Source organism: Caenorhabditis elegans, chromosome V (assembly GCF_000002985.6).
Source record: "Caenorhabditis elegans chromosome V".
Classification (NCBI taxonomy): domain Eukaryota; kingdom Metazoa; phylum Nematoda; class Chromadorea; order Rhabditida; family Rhabditidae; genus Caenorhabditis; species Caenorhabditis elegans.
The window spans coordinates 13,778,625-13,796,507 of NC_003283.11; the positions used below are offsets into that span (position 1 = coordinate 13,778,625).

At 36.2% G+C, this 17,883-nt stretch overlaps 3 protein-coding genes and 1 pseudogene across 7 annotated transcripts; 2 read left to right on the forward strand and 2 right to left on the reverse strand.

The window, feature by feature from the left end:
• Positions 1-8: 8 nt before the first annotated feature.
• On the reverse strand, positions 9-3,001 carry oac-33 (annotated as a pseudogene). The gene is made up of 11 exons: positions 2,737-3,001; positions 2,356-2,683; positions 2,205-2,308; positions 1,713-2,162; positions 1,566-1,651; positions 1,321-1,511; positions 1,054-1,272; positions 486-581; positions 292-437; positions 162-247; positions 9-105 (listed from the first exon to the last, which is right to left on the reverse strand). Coding segments are annotated over exons 1-11 (2,068 nt in total).
• A 773-nt stretch (positions 3,002-3,774) lies between these two features.
• Positions 3,775-5,485, forward strand: decr-1.1 (putative oxidoreductase F53C11.3). The gene is made up of 4 exons (NM_074012.7): positions 3,775-3,939; positions 3,986-4,212; positions 4,447-4,939; positions 5,264-5,485. The coding sequence occupies exons 1-4, from the start codon at positions 3,865-3,867 to the stop codon at positions 5,408-5,410; spliced, it is 942 nt and encodes a 313-aa protein (NP_506413.1). The 5' UTR covers positions 3,775-3,864; the 3' UTR covers positions 5,411-5,485.
• F53C11.4 (SH2 domain-containing protein) lies at positions 5,466-8,704 on the reverse strand. Of its 2 annotated transcripts, NM_001269617.4 has the most exons (6): positions 8,673-8,704; positions 8,247-8,540; positions 7,696-8,184; positions 7,039-7,615; positions 6,781-6,998; positions 5,466-6,143 (listed from the first exon to the last, which is right to left on the reverse strand). In NM_001269617.4, the coding sequence occupies exons 2-6, from the start codon at positions 8,511-8,513 to the stop codon at positions 6,102-6,104; spliced, it is 1,593 nt and encodes a 530-aa protein (NP_001256546.1). In that variant the 5' UTR covers positions 8,514-8,540; positions 8,673-8,704; the 3' UTR covers positions 5,466-6,101. The 2 variants fall into 2 exon arrangements, with proteins under 2 accessions (NP_001256546.1, NP_001256545.1); NM_001269616.5 differs by lacking the exon at positions 8,673-8,704 and having other exon boundaries at positions 5,471-6,143; positions 6,781-6,989.
• A 220-nt stretch (positions 8,705-8,924) lies between these two features.
• Positions 8,925-17,630, forward strand: F53C11.5 (the record flags this gene model as incomplete). 3 transcript variants are annotated; one of them, NM_001047656.5, is made up of 13 exons in its annotated part: positions 11,263-11,337; positions 11,436-11,535; positions 12,393-12,626; positions 13,209-13,658; positions 14,111-14,188; positions 14,235-14,326; positions 14,371-14,599; positions 14,823-14,928; positions 15,373-15,918; positions 16,350-16,562; positions 16,611-16,979; positions 17,028-17,132; positions 17,217-17,560. In NM_001047656.5, the coding sequence occupies 13 exons, from the start codon at positions 11,263-11,265 to the stop codon at positions 17,293-17,295; spliced, it is 2,676 nt and encodes an 891-aa protein (NP_001041121.1). In that variant the 3' UTR covers positions 17,296-17,560. The 3 variants fall into 3 exon arrangements, with proteins under 3 accessions (NP_001041120.1, NP_001041121.1, NP_001041122.1); NM_001047655.3 differs by lacking the exons at positions 11,263-11,337; positions 11,436-11,535 and adding an exon at positions 8,925-8,991 and having other exon boundaries at positions 17,217-17,630; NM_001047657.4 differs by lacking the exons at positions 11,263-11,337; positions 11,436-11,535 and having other exon boundaries at positions 17,217-17,609.
• Between the last annotated feature and the right edge of the window lie 253 nt (positions 17,631-17,883).

Below are 17,883 nucleotides of genomic sequence, written 5' to 3' on the forward strand. Positions count from 1 at the left end.
CAACTTTTTCAACTCATTGCACTTCGTCTGACACGGATTGTTTCAATCGCTTGAGTCGATTTTCCTCGATATACCGAAATGGGTTTCAAGAATATCTTTTCAATTCTGTAAAAATTTATTAGCAGGTTTTTAATTCAAAGTTAAAAATCAACTACACCCACTTTGCAACGGGAACTTCAAATAATGAGCTCCAGAAAAATGCAAAAGCGTAGGAGAGTAGAGTTCCAGGAATAGAATAGAAGACAAACTAAAAATGTAGAGAATTATTTTCAAAAATTCAGAAAAAAAAACCATTTGCATTGTCGAATATGCATGGGGATTAATTCCATCTAAATTGAAAAACCAAAATAAGACTATTCGATGAACAATGTAAGCACAATAGGATAACCTTCCAAATGGCTGCCAAATTGGATGACACATAAAACTACAAATTGGTCCTGAAATAAATTATTTGTAAGTGAAAAATTTGTTGAAAAAAAACCGACCACCCCATCCATAATGGTTGGCAATGATAACCCATGAAACGAAAAACGACCAGCCAACTTTGGAGAAGTTTGAAGTAAGTAGCCCTTTGGTAAATACTGCAAAACTATGAAACATTCAACTAATTTATTTCCAAACAAGACATGTACACAAATTATTTTTCGGGAACCTATCAGTTCCTCGAACAAATTGAAAATTTGTTGAACGTTTCTGAACTTTTTTCGATGTTCAGTTCATACAATTTATTTGAATTTTTCTAATTTCCCTAATTTTTCCGAACAATTTCTCTCTTTTCTGATCGCTTTTCAAATTCTTCGAACCAAAAACTGCGCAAAAATTGTCAAAAACTCCCAGAAAACATCGCAATGTTCTAAAAATTTACCAAACTTCCTCGAACTTTTTCAAAAACTTCACAATTAATCTTTAGAAATGTTCTAAAAACTTTTTGACATTTTCAAAAGTTCCCAAAACCTTCTTGAAGATTGTTGAACTTTTTTCAAAATTCCATAATATTAAAAAAAATCATGATCAGAAGATTCCAACGTTTTTCTAGAAAATCGTCTCACTAACCTCCAATGATTTCCAGAATCATATGAGTAATTACCCCAGAGACACCAAACAGCTATTCCTGAAGCCACAACCCATCCAAAAATTGTAACACTCCAATGAAACTTCAATCGAGTTTTTGTGAACGTTGCCAGAAAGTAACCAACAAAAATTCCAATGAAAAAAGACGGAACTCTTGTCCATGGCATTTCATAGACTACTGATCGGAAGAGCTCGTGATGGCTGAAATTTTCTCCGAGTTGATAGATTGATACTGGGGGAGTGACAGACCCATTTCCAATAAAATCAGCCGGTAATTCGAATATTCCAAATAAGAAATACTCAACGAAGACACTGAGAACGCATCCACCAAATATAAGAATCACTCCGCCTGTTATAGTAAAAAATAATGTGATGAGAATAATTGGAGAAATTAAGAAAAGTTGAGTGTCAACTGCCAGAAGCCAAGTGATACGGTAGCACTGAAAGTAATCAGAAATGTTTCAATAATTAGAAATTTAGAATATAAAACCAACACTTTCATCGCCGGCAAAATTATTGATGTACAATGCGTTTTTCCACCAATTGGACTCACAAATTTCAGCTTCTTTGGTGAGAACATCTGAAGTTCAAGATATAATAAAGTTTAAAGCTGCACGGAAAATTTAGGAAAATTTTCTTACTCATTTCAGAAGCCATAAATGGACCTTGAATGAATTTTTCATAAATTGTAAAAAATCCGATAAACGTCATCAAAGCAGGCGCTGACCGCAAGTACCTATGAGCATAGTAATAAATCCATGTCCAAGGTTTCAAAATAGTCCCGTATTTTGGTTTATTCCAAAAGAATATGTAAGCCTCTGTGATTCCGGACAGAACAAATAATGTGTCTATTGAGAAATAAGAGTTCAAAACCAACTGTCTTGAAATTGACAGATTCTCAATAAAGTCCGTAGAGCTGCCAACGTTGTTGTAAGGAAATTTAAAATTATAGGTGTGAGCGAAGACAATCCAGAGAATTGTTAGAGCACGGATACAGTCTAAAGACCGAATATGATGAGGTTTGTGCTCTTTTACTGACAAAATAAGTTCTGCGTTGCTCCAAAGAGAAAATGAGAGAAAGGATCGAAGGACTGAAAATTTAAATTATCAGTTTTCCAACTCATAATATGTACCATATGCATGCTCGTTCACCGCAGACATTCCTATTTCCTTTTCTCGAAAATAATCTACAAACGTTGCAGAAACAACTAAAGAAACTATGAGTGCCATGAACACCCTGAATTATGAACTTATTAATTCATACAGATTTTTCAAAAAACTTACGAAAATGCCCAAAATGCCCATTTCTTTTCAACTTTAATACCAGATTTAAATGCTTGGCAAGTGGTCAATGGAAATGAAATAATTTGATTGAAAATCTCAACAAGATCACTTTCACTGCAAGATGAAGGCATGCAAACTGCGAATCGAGGAGTTACGTGCTCATGGGTTTTAGGATCACATGTAACATTGTCTCCGATGTAAGTAACAATATAACTGTAGCTTGTCGTGTACTTTTTTCCGCTGACTTTCTGGCATTCAGCATAAGATCCTTCGAAAAATGTATTGATGTCAAGAATATCTGGTGGTAGCTTTCCAAATGCATCAAGCTCTGAAATATGAAGAAGATATATAAACAGATACAGATTTCTAGTGAACACTCACGTTGAAGAGCAAACACATTATCTTGAACTGAAGTTAGTTCAATCAGTGTACAATTTCGAAACTTCAGACAATCCGCTGTAACCTTTGCAATTTCTTTCAGAGAATCAATGAATAATTTTGTCTCTTCAAAACATTGCCGATTCAAACTTGATGTTAGATGAAGAGGATTGGAAAGAAATGGCAGCACTCTCAAGGCGGCATCATATTGTGCATTTGAAACTAGAAATAGACAGAAAATACTAAACGATATTGAAAAGAGATTCATGAGTTCGTATTGGTCGTTTTCATTGGAAAATGACATGGATTTGTGTCAATTGATTGTTTGTGGGTGGTGTAATTTGCATATGAGATGTCATTGTGGGGAATATTTATGGAAACTAAGAACTCAGAGACCACAAACGGATTGAAACATACCGAATAAGATGGCACGGGCTGTAAAAAATACCCAGAGAAAAGGCGAGCGGCATTTGCTTTCTGCAAATACCTGAATTTCCTGTTTGTCGAGCATTTTTAAGGCAAAAAATTACAAAATCACAAAAAAAACGGCATTTCCAATTTAAAAAACGGCATTTTGTCGACATTGCCACTTGCCAAAAATTTTCAATTTTGGCAATTGCCAATTTTGCTGTTTGCCGGAAAATATTGTTTTTTTTTTCATAGGCGCAACATGACAAGACATATATATTCAACACAAATATTCAATGAAAACTTAGTTAAACTTTATACTTTTGATAAAATTGATCCAACCTTTATTGTTTTGTCTGAATTTTTGGGAATTTTTTAATTTCAGAATAATTGGAGCATGTATAAATATAAATAACACTTGTTATAACTGTGCTATAATATTTCAAAAACTGACTATAAGAACATCGAAACCCGCTGAATTTTATATTTCACGGAAAAGTTCATTTAATATCAAAATGCATTGATCAAACCATGCTTTAAAATTATTTCCTGCCCTACATTGTGTTTTCCAATGTTCTCTTGATCATGTTGCCCACATTGTGCTTTGTAACCCCCACTACATTCTAGCCTACCACCACTTCTGCGTCTCTCCATCTCTTTACCTATTTATTGATTCCAGGTCTTATTCTTCGATCACTCTTGACCATTTGTTAGTTTGAAATAATGGCTCATTGTTTGCATCCAGAAAAGTTTTTCCCTGTTGTCAAATCGGTTGCATTGCCGCCTGGCAGCTTGAATGTAAGTTATTAAAGATATTGAAATTTTTAAACGATTGTTTATTCAGGGAAAAGTTGCACTGGTCACTGGTGGAGGAACTGGACTTGGAAAGGCTATTGCAACAACATTTGCTCATCTTGGAGCAAGTGTGGCCATTGCTGCAAGAAGACTTGATGTACTTGAGAAAACTGCAGATGAGATCCGATCAAGCACCGGTGGTGTTTGTGAGCCATTCCAAATGGACGTGAAGGATCCAGCAAAGGTTGCAAAGGCGTTTGATGCGGTTGAAAAGAAGTGAGTTGCAATGGCTCGCACGTGATTCCGAAAACATAGAATAATTTCGGAGATCACTTATCTATTTTTCTCTGGGAGTACGATAGGTTAACGTAGGAACATAATGATAACTAGATTCAAGCTGTACTCTAGTGCTTACGAATATAGTGATTAAAACCTAATATCTTGTTCCAACTTTGAACTGTAGATATTTGATTTCTAACAATATTTTTTCTATTAATTTTATAATTTAAGACTCGGCCACACTCCGGACATCCTTATCAATAATGCAGCCGGAAACTTCATCATGGCAACCGAACGTCTCTCACCGAATGCCTACGGTACCATCATTGATATCGTTCTGAAAGGAACTCTCCACGTCACCACCGAGCTCGGCCGTCGCTGTATTCAACAAAAGCGTGGAGCCAGTGTGCTCAGCATCACAACACTTTATGCACAATCTGGTGCACCATTTGTGGTTCCATCAGCGGTTTCGAAGGCTGGTGTCGAAAATATGACAAAATCATTGGCGTCTGAATGGGCGAAACACGGATTGCGATTCAATGCGATTGCTCCTGGACCAATTCCAACAGAGGGAGCATTCGGAAGATTATTTGCCGGGGAGTTGAAGGATTCTGGAGATGCTATGAAAGCATCAGTACCAGTTGGAAGACTTGGGCATCCGGAAGAAATTGCCAATTTGGCAGCGTTCATGTCGTCTGATTTCATGTCCTGGATGAATGGAGCGGTACGTTTTTTAACTTTTGATTATTTTACTGCATTTCTACTACTTTCAAGGGAGGCGCATTTAGGAGAATGGGTCCTGCCGCGCGAAATGCGTCTAAAGAAAAATTTAAGTATGTGCCTTTAACTTTAAGTTACTGTAGAATTTTTAAATGTTCTCATTTATTCTAGTTTTTCTTATATTCAATTAAAAAGAAAACTTACTTATATTGTAAACTACCACTAAGAATTCGAAAGTTCCCCTCAAAACAAATACAGTAAGATTAAAGGCACACTACTCAATACTATTTGCCTAAGAAAAAACAATTTCTATTTTTTTAACTTTCAGATTATCGATTTCGACGGTGGCCAACAGCACATTCATCATGGATCCCATATGGGACAATTCCTTCACGAATGGGACAACGAGAAATGGGAGGAAACGGAGAATTTGATCCGTGGAAGAACTGGAAAAGAAAAGAAGAGCAAGCTGTAAAAATGTACTATTTCGAATTTAAGCCTAGTGTAAATTTATCATATGTGCCATAAACTTTACGAGAACTATTTTCTATTTATTTGTCAGAATCTTAAAAAAGGGAGGGCAATAATGAGAGCACATGATTTTCTCGCATTTTTACCTATGGATTAATATAAGTCCAACACGAAACTGAGGATACAAAGATTAGATGAAGAAAAATGAAAAAAAAGGGAAAAAGTGTAAACACCGAAATTTAGAAAATGGGAACAAGGCTGGTGAACTTCGAGGATAAAATAGAAGAAAATGGGTAGATGATTGGAAAAGTTCAGAAGGAATCGTTTGTACTTTTTCAGTGATCGAAACAAAACCAGCTGTGGAGATAGAGAGGAGGAAGTGAGAAGGATCCCAAGAAATATATTACAAAAGTTTGACAGAGAAAAGAAAAAAAGCGGATAAATAAAGTGTGTCAGAGCAAGAAGAAAACTATAACAGATCAACAAAGAAAACGACGAAACGAATGCTGGAAGAGCTAGACATATTTAAATAAATACAACTTTCTCTAAATGTAGAGGGGCTTACAGACGGGGGAGTTTAGAAGAAACATGCTACACTCATGAATAAAAAAGAGATAAGATGATGGAAAAGTATGAAGCTACGATTTGTTCAGCAGGAAAAATCGAATCGAATTTGTACATTTTTACAGAACTGTCTAAACAGTTTGATGACGGGCTGCTGGGCTGATGCGGCCGGTCTGAAAATTATTGAAATTGATTTTTTGGTGAGAAAAATAATCAAACCTTTGTGTGAGTATTGGGTTTTTGGGTTTGTGAGTTTTTTTTTTCTTAATTTAATATCAAAAAAAAAATTTTAAATGACTTTTCAAAAATTCCCAAAAATTGTTATGAGCTAAACTTTTAAGAAAAAGGGCTAAATTTAAAAAGTTTTAAAGCGGACATTCTAGCTGGAATTTCAAAAACTTTCACATTTGACCAAATTATCAACACATCCAAAAAAATCCGAATTTGCGCTACTTTTTGACTAAATTTTTTAATTCAGGCCATTTTGGGCTGGAAATTTTGAAATTCTGTATTTTAAGCCATTTTTCGCAGAAATAGCAAAAATGTTCCAATTTAACCAAATTATCAACTGAAATTTCCAAAAAAAGGTCAGAATTTGCTGGTATTTTTTCAATACATTTTTGGTTGGGATTATAAAAGAAAAATTATCAAAACATCACAAAAAATTCGAATTTGCGCTATTTTTTGACAAAATTTTTTAATTTGGGCTAAAAAAAATGATTCAAAATTTTTTTGCCGCAACTGTGAAAATTTAAAAAGTTAAGCCACTTTTTGACTAAATTGTTTCTAATTTTCAGTAATTTTTCTCACCTCTTCATGAATACTTTCAATACTGCTCGCCAGCGAGTTTTCTCGCTTCTTCTTCTTCTCGTTCTTTTTCAAATTTTTTCGTTTTTGTGCATTGATACTGGTGTTACTGTTGAAAAGACGAGTCTGCTCGATGCGTTCACTAAACGAAACACTCTTCTTTCGTGGAGCAGCAGGAAGAACACAGCAATCTGATGACGAGTCATCGGTCTCTGTAAATACTGAAATTATGTGAAGTGGAATACTGAGACTATAGCTTACCATGGAAAGCATCCTCATCATCCTCAGAAAATCGGAGAGGGATCAATGGAGGGAATGATGATTCGTCGTGATGACATTCCGAATAAGATCGAATGAGGTATGGTTTGGCGGCGAGTCTACTCATAGTGTTCGGACGACGTGGCCACTTCAAAATCCCTTTCAACGATGAACAGCTTTCACTTCTCGAGCGAGTTCGCATTCCAGGTGATGTCGCTGTCAATTCATCATCTCCATCATCCTCGTCGAAAGATCCTTGACGTGTTGGAGATGTCAATGAGACACCCGAATCAATAGAATCGGTTGGAGATATTGTCAATTTACATTCAGAATCTGAATAGCAATCGAGTGACTCATTGTCAAAATCCGTGTGAACCATCAATGGAGCTTGGGTGATGTTTTGAATGAACTTGTGAAGATGTGGAGCTTCGGACTTATCGAGACCTATGATTGCATCAACGGCAAGAACTTGTGGAACTCTTTGGAGGACTCCGTTGAATGTTGGTGAGCCACACGCAGAGAGAGAAGCGGTGAGTTTGTCGAGGTGATGGAAGACAGAAGCACACGGAGAGTACACAGGCTGAAATTGATGAAACATTGATTTTTCTAGAGGAGGGAAAGTTACATGTGAACTAAAAAATATAATTAAAAAAATCTCACCATCTCCTGTTTCTCTTCGTCGATCCACATATAACAGTCGAGCTTATGCGAAACTGTCGGCGGCGAGTTTTCAAAATCGTCCTCATGACGTGGCAACACCCAGGTGAAGCATGTTTTCGAAACGTCAAAAACACACTCTTGACCCGATTCCGATGATTTCAGGTAACCCGCGTCAACGTCGATACTGATTATTTGGCGGGACCGCCCGTCTTTTTCAAACACAATCTGCGCCGATTGATGGGCATCGTCGTCGTCTGAGATGATGGTGTGAAGGTGAGAAGAAATCGATTTACATGAGATCAGCTTGACGAACTCGTCGAAAAATTCATCGTGGAGCAACGTGAGACCGATTTTCGATGTATCAATCTCGATGATTTTATCCATCTCACTGAGATATTCGATGATTTTATCGATTTGTTTTCCGAACAAATCATCGTCGTGGTTGGTTTTTCTTGTCCAATCACTGTCATCGAGGAGAAGATCGAGGTACTGAAAATAAAAATTTAAAACTCGCTTCTGAAAAAGAATAAATTGAAAAATAATTAACAAACCTTGAGAGCACTCTCGCATGCGGCCTGATGGAGAGCCGAACCTTCCGATGACAGTTTGGAGACAGATGGGTGGAAGCGAATTTTGACGACCTTGGACTTTTTGGCATTCAATCCAGTGACATCATTCGGAACCACCCATTCTCCATTTTCCAATTGTGGCGACCCGATTTTTTCCGACAGCTCGCACACGACGTTCACACTGTTGTTATGCTTGGTTCTGTGATATAACTGACAGACTACTGACTCGTTTTCTATGTTGAACGACATGGCGGCGGCGGATAAGTTTGATGGGTCCTGAAGACGAAAATTCAATTCAAATGAAATTAAATCATTGAAATGACGAGAGGTTGGGGGTTAAAGGCGAATAGAATATTCTAGAAACTCGAGAAAAAATTGGGGAGGTTGAGATTTTATCGTGAAACTTACAAAAAATGTAAATTTAATCGTTTGATTTCAATATTTATTCGAAGAATTAATCGAAAAACTTTAACAGAAAAAATTAGAAAATCATATTCAAAGGCGCATGGAATTAAAACGAGCTTTGGGTCTCACAAGGATTACAGTACCCGCCATGGTGTACTCCTCTCGGGCAAAACACACAAGCAGCTTTTTTTCTGTTTTTACCTGAATTTTCATTAAATTATACATTATTCATGTAAATTTCCAGCAAACAAAGCAATGGAAAAATCAAGAGGACTTTCAACAACTGCGGAGACCCAGACGGAGCAACCAATTCTTCTCACAGGTACTTATTTTCATATTATACGTGCATAATGAGCGATGAGATACTGTAATGTGTCGCCCTTCGGTCTGCTGCATTGACCGAGACAATATGGGTCATTGATGTAGAGAGTGCAGAGAAAAATGGGAAAAAGAAAAGATGCTTCGAGAAAGATCTTTGATTTTAGAACAGGAAAATGTCAGTTCAAAAAGTAGACGCATTCGTGGATGCGGTTTAACTGGATTTTTTTGATTCCTGACTGGAGAAATTATTTTTAAAAGCAGTTACATCTGTATGAATGGAAAAAGAAACAGCTCAAAAAATGTTTTTTTTTCGAAAGGTCTTTGCATATTGAGAAAATTTTCCACAACACGTATAGTAACTGTTTTGTCGGTAAAAACCAGTAAAATACTTTTGCAAATTGGTCAGTTATCCCCCGTACATGCGTATTCACTCATCCGAAATCTGGTTTGTGATCGAAATAGCAAAAAAGTGATCGTACTCACAAGTCGTTCATCATCTTGGCGCCGTGTGTGTTGGCCTTCAACAAAAAAATCCCTGGTCACATGACATAGGACAATGAGATGAAAGATCTTTCCGAAATGGGTGAGAGAAGAATGGGATATAAAAAAAAGTTCAATATTTTATTATTGAATTCAATTTTAGCTCGTTTCCAAAATCTGCTGGTTTTTCAACTTTTGCATTGAATTCGTGGTAAATAACAGACAAAAAGTCTAACGCCTCGACCCGACATTTTGCGATCATCTTTCCGTTTTTGCACGGGCCGCGAATAAAATAAACGATCGATGATCAATAGAAAAGTGTTTGTACTATACGAATGGCTCGCTTCAGAGTCACTATCAGCTCGTTTTTAAAGTTTATCGGTCGAAGGGAGCCAATGGGGCGTTTCAGACAATTTTTGAAAAAAAGTGCAAAGCGATTATTGATATTGACAGTAGCAGCCCTATGCGTCAGAAATTGAAAAAAAAACAACTTTTCTAAAATAGATGTATATTTACATCGATAGAAAGACGAATATAGTGTTTATTAAAACATTATTGCTCTCTAGCATCTGAAGGGTGGTGTGATGTATGCGCAGAATGTTCTCGGCGTTGTGAAAAGTCGATATTTGCGGGCGGAATAATTCTTTGATGGAGGAAAGAAAACATCGCTTTTGAATGTGAAAAGAACGGAGGAGTGGCTGAAAATAAGTGTTTTTCTGCATTTGCAGTCGGGTGGCGGGTGTTGCGAAAGTACTTACACTTCCACAAGCCGGGCGGATGAAAATAATACAATGGAACGGCTTGTAATAGTATCCTACAAAGAACCTCGGGGAAAAAAAACAAGGAATACGAAAAAAGACGAAGGAGAAAATCTTCGTCAAAAGCTCAATTAGTGATGGCGAGAGGAATTGGCTGAGATCGAAAGAACGCAAACGGGAATATGTATACACTTCAAAGTCTAATCGAAGATGAGGAGAAAGAAGAAACGGAGGGACGGATGCTAGTAAAACACAATTTGGCCGAGGGTCTCGAAGAAAACGTCCTATACACAATTTAACAAAGTTTTCTTTTGTTGAGCTCGCGAGCGGAGAGACTGCAAAATGTTGTCTATGGCCGATTATCATATTGAAAATTGATTTGGAAAGGAAACTGATAGCTCAAGGTGGCCTAAAATGTTGCATGGCTTATGCATTTTTGGAAAATCTAAAGAGATGTCTAGTGTTGTTCAAAATTTCTAATAGAACTGTTTGCCAATTGTTGACCAAAGACTCTTGCTCGGGCGGCATTCTCACGTATATCTAGGAGTCTAACATATTTTCTCTTCATCGTTATCATCTATACGTCCGAACCATCACGTGCTTCTCCTTTACTACATATACGAAGATTGGACGAAAGAAAGAAGTGAGGAGAAAGAAAGAGCGAGCCCAGGAGAGGAATTATTTATTGAACCGAGGTCTCTGCTTCAGACTCTATGTTTTCTCTACTTCCATCTTTTTGTCTGCGTCTCGACGATACATTGAGTTGTCAATAGAGCGGTGTTTCAACACCAACGGCAACCATCCCCCGACGGAAAGGAGAACGATGGCTGTGGCCGTCCACCACTCAAATTGATCGGCCACTACAAGCCTTTGTTCATTCGGTTGGGAGACTTCAGGTCTGCGTCTCCACAACACCCAAACACTATATTAGAGTATTTCTCTTTGCCGATTTATGTGCTGGTGAATGAGAACAAACTGACTAAGCACTTTATTCTCCCCCTATTCCATCATTTTATCACTTTTCATCCTGTCTTATGGACAATAATCAGAGGTCGGTGCCGAGTTCGCCGGCACCAGGTCACGGGTCTTCTGGATATTTTTCTCAACAGGTATATCCATCGTTCATATTTTATTCCGGTCTGATCAGTTTAATTGAACTGTAAACTATGAATTAATAGTTTAACCTTCTCAAACAATTGAATCTCAGGAAAGTACCCATCACGATGAGCGAACAACACCTCCAACAGCTTTTCATTTTCCGGCATCACATCAAGGACAGCCGGCACCTGTAATGGGCCAACCACCTGGTTTGTCACTTTCTTTTCATCGGTTCATTGAGCTAATGCAAGCACCCAAGAGCCATATTCGAGATAAATACGACACAAATATTTCGTAATTCACGTGACCCACACCTAGTTCCGGTGGCTCGTATTTCAAAAGCTTATTTATTCCGATCTCGTAAACTGCCAGTCAACAAAATTTCGTGTAAAAAAATTTTGATTTTCATTGAAACCAATGAACCTGAAAATGTTCGTTAATTTCACGCTCGATTACTCTTATTCTTCGTTAACTTTTCTCGATTCTTTAATACAATTCCTTCCACAAATTCTCCCAAGATATCCATCTAGCTCAACAGAATTGAAAATGAGCCAGAAAACGGGCAATATGGAGCTCACGAAGAATCCTCCTAAGAAATTGGCTCTCATTAGAAATGCATTGGTTTTCTCTTGTCGAACTGTGCACAAAGGACAAGACATCATTCTTATTTGACCCCTTCTATGTCACAATGCTTCCATCTTTGTCAATTACTGATCGATGGTTGTGAAGAGAAAAAGTCACATATACAGAAACAGACACAAAAAACCGGTTTCACAAAGAAATAGAGACCGACACACACACAAAATTTGACGATTTATGGCTGAACATGAGACATAGTGTGCCATTAAAAACAATCATTACTTTTTATTAACATCACTTCAATTTTTTGTCCTTCTGTGAAACTTTACGCGCGCGAAAAACGTGTCTTTTTGAATATATATCTCATTTATATCTGTGAGGTTTGACCTAATCATAAACCAATTTGATTGCCTATATAAACTTGTGTTGATTGTGTATTGAGTGAAAAGCTACATCAGTTGTATCTATAATTTTTGAAACTTTTCAGGCTACCCAATGCAGGCGCATGTTCTTGTCGATCCGGTCACAGGACAACATTACATTGTTCCACAGTACTACCCACCTCCAATGTATCCATATCCATCAGCACCACCTCCACATCCAAATGCTCCAATGTATTATCCATATGGTCATCATGCACCATCTCATGCTCCGATGCCTTCACAGAAAATTCTACCGCCGCCTACTACTTCGGCTCCGAGTAATTCTGGCAACAATTCTAGTGAGTTTTTAAGATTTTTTAAATTACAAAAAACTGCTTTGAGATGAGCTGAATCAGGGCTGAATTTTAAAAAAAGTTTCGAAAATGAAACAATTAAAAAAATAAAAAAAGTTTAATAATTTATCCGTACTTGTGCGTTAGTTTTCGAGTGTTTTTTTTTCGGAAAAAAAGTACAAAATTGAAAAAAATTAATGAGATTTTTCCTTTTTTCATGTTTTTGGCGAAAATTTTAATTTTTTTGTTTTTTTTTTGAAAAAATGTGAAAAAAAGGAACGAAAAAAGCGAGAAAATTGTGTTAAATTTTTATTAAAACATTATTCAAAACAATTATTAAAAGAACATTCTAGAAAGTAACGTTTCAAGCTTTAAAAAAAATAGTTGTTTCCTATTTTCGTTACCGGACATAAAAATGAAAATTAAATTTTTAAAAAAGAAGAAAGCAATTATTTTCCGGACTCAGGCGGCAGAAAACAAAAGTTTTCGTTTTTTTCCCCGAAAAAAAAATCTAAAACTAAACTTTTCGCCAAAAACACGAAAAACTAGAAATTTTCAGCTCTGATGCTAATATTAAATAATTTTCAGTTAACTATATGGGAGTTCAAATGTACAATAATCCAGTTCAAAGTCACGAGGAAAAAGAAGGTTCAGAAGATGCAATGTCAACAACTTCAAATATATCCAGAAGTTCTTTAACACTTATGCAAAATCAGAAAGTACCACCCACGCAACATCAACAACAATTTGGACGAGAGAATAGTCGAGAATACATGTATTTACATCGATCCCCAACTACAAATCCTGCTCCACCATCACCCTTAATGCGTCCCAAGCTGTTTCATCAACGATTAGAAACTGTTACCGATTCACGTGGCGGAACACAATCGGATTTCGAAGGAAAAACGCCAACGATGCGACAGAAATCAGTTGATCATCAACCATCATCGGCGTCAGATCATGAATCTGGAAAACGATTCTCGAGAACATCGTTCGGAACGCCAGCAGCAGCTGCTTCAATTGAAGAAATTGTGAAAAGTTAGTTTTTATTCCAAAAAATAAAAAAAGAAAAATATAAATTCAAAAATATAGCTTTTTTTTTCAAAAAAAAGCACAAAAGTTTTGTTGTTAAAACTTTATTAATTTTTCACTCTTATACAAAAAATTAATTCTCTACATGAAAGGAAATTGGCCATAATGTCTGAATGTAACTGTAGTTTTTAAAAATCGGAAAATCGAAAAACGAAACATTTCGATTTGACTTTTTATCTAATTTTGTTTATATTGATGAGAAGAAACATAACAATTTATTTTAAAAAAACAATGACCAAATTTTAAGCTAATTTTTTAAAAATCGAATTTTTGTTTCGAAATATCTGAAAATCGGAAAAAAAAAGAACAGCCATTTTTTGAAAAATTCTGTTTCTATTTTCTGTCATTTGAAGAAAAATACTTTTTTTTCACTCTTTAAGATAAATTTGAATTTTCAGCTGTCAACCCACCTGCAAAATCAGTCCGAATGGAAATTAATTTTGCCGATGTATTGTCAATGCCAAGTGAACCCAAACGTAAGATTTTTTATCCAATTTATAATAAAAATTATAAATTTTCTAGCAGCAAAGAAGTCCAATGCAACAGCATTCACGGTAAATTTGGGAGAGGAGAAAGAAGTATCTTTACAGGAAGCCGCACGGACTCTAGCTGAGGTACTCAGAAAATTTAACTGTTTTGGAATTATTAAAACTTTCAGAATCGTCGTAAAGTAAAGCTTGCAAAAAGTGCATCTCATGACCGCACCCCTTCAACCCCGGATGCCATTGCAGCGAGTAAAACCAACAAAAATTACTTGCTTGAAAGATTGTTGACTGGAAAAACTGCAATTGATAATAGCAATGAAGAAGAATACGTAGAAGGAGAAATAGTAGAGACACCAGAAGAACAATTTGATGCTCGATCGGAGGCTCTCACTTTTGTTATTGGTGCGTTTGAATGATTTGAAAATTTGAAAACATTGCGAAATATCTAAAAAACCGACCATAAATTGTTGAATATCACATGAAAAACGAAACGATGCAATAAAAATCCAATAGAAATTATCTAAATTTCCATTGTTTTCGAAGAGTTGTTTGTTTGATGTTTCCTCACACAAAATATATATTCAAAATAGAAATTTGATTGTCTGAGAATTATTTTATTTTCCAGACACATCAAAACGAAACAACGGTGGTGGTTATGGAGGACAAGCACGTTTTCAACAGCAACGAGTTGTACAGTACTCAGATGATGATGATTCTGATAGTGATAGCGAGTAAGTTACGGAATTAAATTTTTTTTAAATTATTAAATAATTGTTACGGAGAAAAATTAAATTGGAAAATTATGTTATTTCCTGAAAAATAAAAAAGAAAAGAAAAAATCACACTTTGAATTTTCGAAAAATTATTTTAAATTAGTCAGAGATGGTCTAAAAAAATGGTCGTGATTTTATGTGATTTTTTAACTGAAAATATACGGTATTTTGGAACCGAAAACTTTGTTTTAAAATTTAATTGTGAACTGAAATATATTGTTTTGAGATATTGTTTTAACGAATTTTCAAGAAGTTTCAACTTGGCAAAAAAAAAGAAAAATCATTCAAAAAATTTTTTATTAATTGTTTTTACGGATATATTCGGTCATTTTATGACCCATTTTCATAACTCCATTAATAACTCCATATTAAGATTAATTAAATTTATTTTAAAATTTCCAGATTTATGGATCAGTATGCCAATTCTCAATCGCCAAGACCCTCTCAACCACTTCAAACAATTGCACCACCACCATCACAATCATCTAATATTCCACCACCGTCTCTCCCTTCTCCCCGTCCTTCCGCCCTTCCAGCTCCTGGATTTTCTCGCCAAATTTCATCGGCAACTACACTGACGGCCCAAGCTCCTCCTCCTCAAGCACTGACGTCTCCACGAACTCCATCGACCTCCGCCTCTCCACGAACATCATCTCGATTCGATCGATCTGGTGGTGGAGGTTCTGACTTTTTGCAAGAACTCGCAAAATTGAGAATGATGGCCGGGCTTCCGGCTGCTGGTCCAACTGGAAGTGAAGCTGAACAGAAGGCAATGATGATGGCTCAACAACGACCAACGACGACGTTCAGAAGAAGTGAAGTAAGCTCATCCGCACGAGCTCCAACAGTTTCTTCGTCGCAAAAAATGGTTGGACTTGGAGAAAGAGGAGGATCAAGAGCATCGTTTACTGGGAAATCGAAGGAGACTAATACTACACCAACACCAACGTAAGTATCTGGAAATTATTGAAAAAATATAAAATTGTTTTAAAAATTATATTAAAATCCAAGTGGAAGAATTCCAAAAATCGTGTTTTAGATGTTGCACAAATTTCTCGATGAATTTTTTATTACCAAAATCAGGGTGGTTGCAAAAAAATTTATTTTTTTCATAATGCTAACTATCTAAAAAAAAAACATTTTTGAAAAAAATGTGTTTTTTTTCGGTCCGAAAAAACCAAAAAATCTATTGCCAACAACACAAAAAAAACGGCAGCTCTGTCAAAAATGCGAAATTTTGCATCAAAAAAGGTACCCGGTCTCGAATAACCGTTTTTTTAAATTAAAAATAGTGTGATCTTTTCGGAAGTATTGTAGCGAAATTTCACTTCCTTGATATATTTGTCAGTTTTAAATTTTGATTATTTTTCTTCTTCCAGACGTCGAAGCGAGAATCGTAGATCCCTGACCGGAAACTCATCTCCACAACTTTCAAATCTCAATCGTCCTCCATTCAAACCTGGAACACAACGTGGAATTATGATAGGACAAAGTGAGCAACAAAGGGAACAAGAGATGACTGCATGGCTTAGACGAAAAGATTATAATCCGATGAAGGCTGCGGCAGCTGCAAAAAAGCCTGAAATGACAAGGTAAATTTCCAATGTTTAATTCCCATCTTTACACCATCATTATTATAGAGAACAACAATTCACATCTCGTCGTTCAATGACTTTCCATAATACAAATGAAGCACAATCACCATTTGGAAGAGGACCTTCTGGAATATTACCATCTCGACCAGCTCCACGTAATAGATCTCAAGAGCCACGAGATATTAACAATGAAAAGTATCGATCAGTACAAAAAGATCAACGATTGAAGCGTACAGTTGATATGCTATCTCAAAAATGCAAGAAGAGCATAGAGCTTATTAGAATTCAAAACAAAGGATGTTTATCAGTTTCTGTAGAAGATCTTTTATCTGCAGCTGCTGAAGAACCTCGACTCAATGAGACACTCGATGATCAGCTCGACAGATTGTCGGATGCTTTCGATGCAGTACAAAGGTATTTTCAATCAAATTACTTGAATTGTTCAAAATAATAATTTTCCAGATATTTGGAGCAATATTCGCTTGACGGATACAACTCACCAACTTCAGAAGATCGATATTTTGACGATGATGTTCTAGATTCAAAATCGACATTTTCTGGTGTGAGGTAAGATTTTAAGATTTTTTCTAAAATAATTTTCAAAGCGTCATTTTTTAAATATCACTATAGATTAATATGTTATTTTTCCAGCACTCATCAAGAACGAAGCAATGTGCCATCAACGGAGTCGTTGACCAGTTCCTACCGAAAGAAAATTCTTGATTCTTAATTGGACATTACGCATTTTAATAGGCTATTTACTGCATTGTTACATTTCAATTCAAATCCCCTCCTTTTCCTCACAAATTATAAGTCCTTCTCACCTGTAATAATTTCGAGTCAATTCGCTTTCACGTTTAGCCTTCAATTTTTCTCGCAACTAAATCAAATCTATGTCTTATTTCCCGGAGTTTCTTCATTTTCCTTTTTAATTTTGTATTTATCACTTTCATTTTCCTAAATTGTCTTCATTCACGGCTCACTACTGGCACTTCTTTACATGGACCAATAACTGAAACTGATATGATAAATTTGTGATAGGAACCTCTTTAGTTCAAAAAATCCCCAATTCGAGACACAATGTTGCTCAAAAGAGCTGAGATGAAAACTCTTCCGGGACTCCACCTCTCTCTCTCTTTTCATCCGAAAATGACCCGCCTAATGAGTTGGTGGGTCCCCGGGGATAACATGCCCCTCTACTTCTTCTTTCTTACCTTCTTCGATGGATCTCAATTTGAGTTGCTCTCCCATATATAGTAGTAGTTGTAGTCAGTGAGTAGATCCACCACTCATCATCTCTCGTCACCTATTCTCTCTG

Bases quoted from the DNA above. Each gene is read 5' to 3' on its own strand.
- decr-1.1 (NM_074012.7), top strand. From the start codon at position 3,865: ATGGCTCATTGTTTGCATCCAGAAAAGTTTTTCCCTGTTGTCAAATCG. The intron at 3,940-3,985 runs GTAAGTTATTAA...TTGTTTATTCAG, and splicing joins TGCCGCCTGGCAGCTTGAAT to GGAAAAGTTGCACTGGTCAC. The intron at 4,213-4,446 runs GTGAGTTGCAAT...TTATAATTTAAG, and splicing joins TTTGATGCGGTTGAAAAGAA to ACTCGGCCACACTCCGGACA.
- F53C11.4 (NM_001269617.4), bottom strand. From the start codon at position 8,513: ATGTCGTTCAACATAGAAAACGAGTCAGTAGTCTGTCAGTTATATCAC. The intron at 8,185-8,246 runs GTTTGTTAATTA...TTTTATTTTCAG, and splicing joins CATGCGAGAGTGCTCTCAAG to TACCTCGATCTTCTCCTCGA. The intron at 6,999-7,038 runs GTAAGCTATAGT...ACATAATTTCAG, and splicing joins TGATGAGGATGCTTTCCATG to TATTTACAGAGACCGATGAC.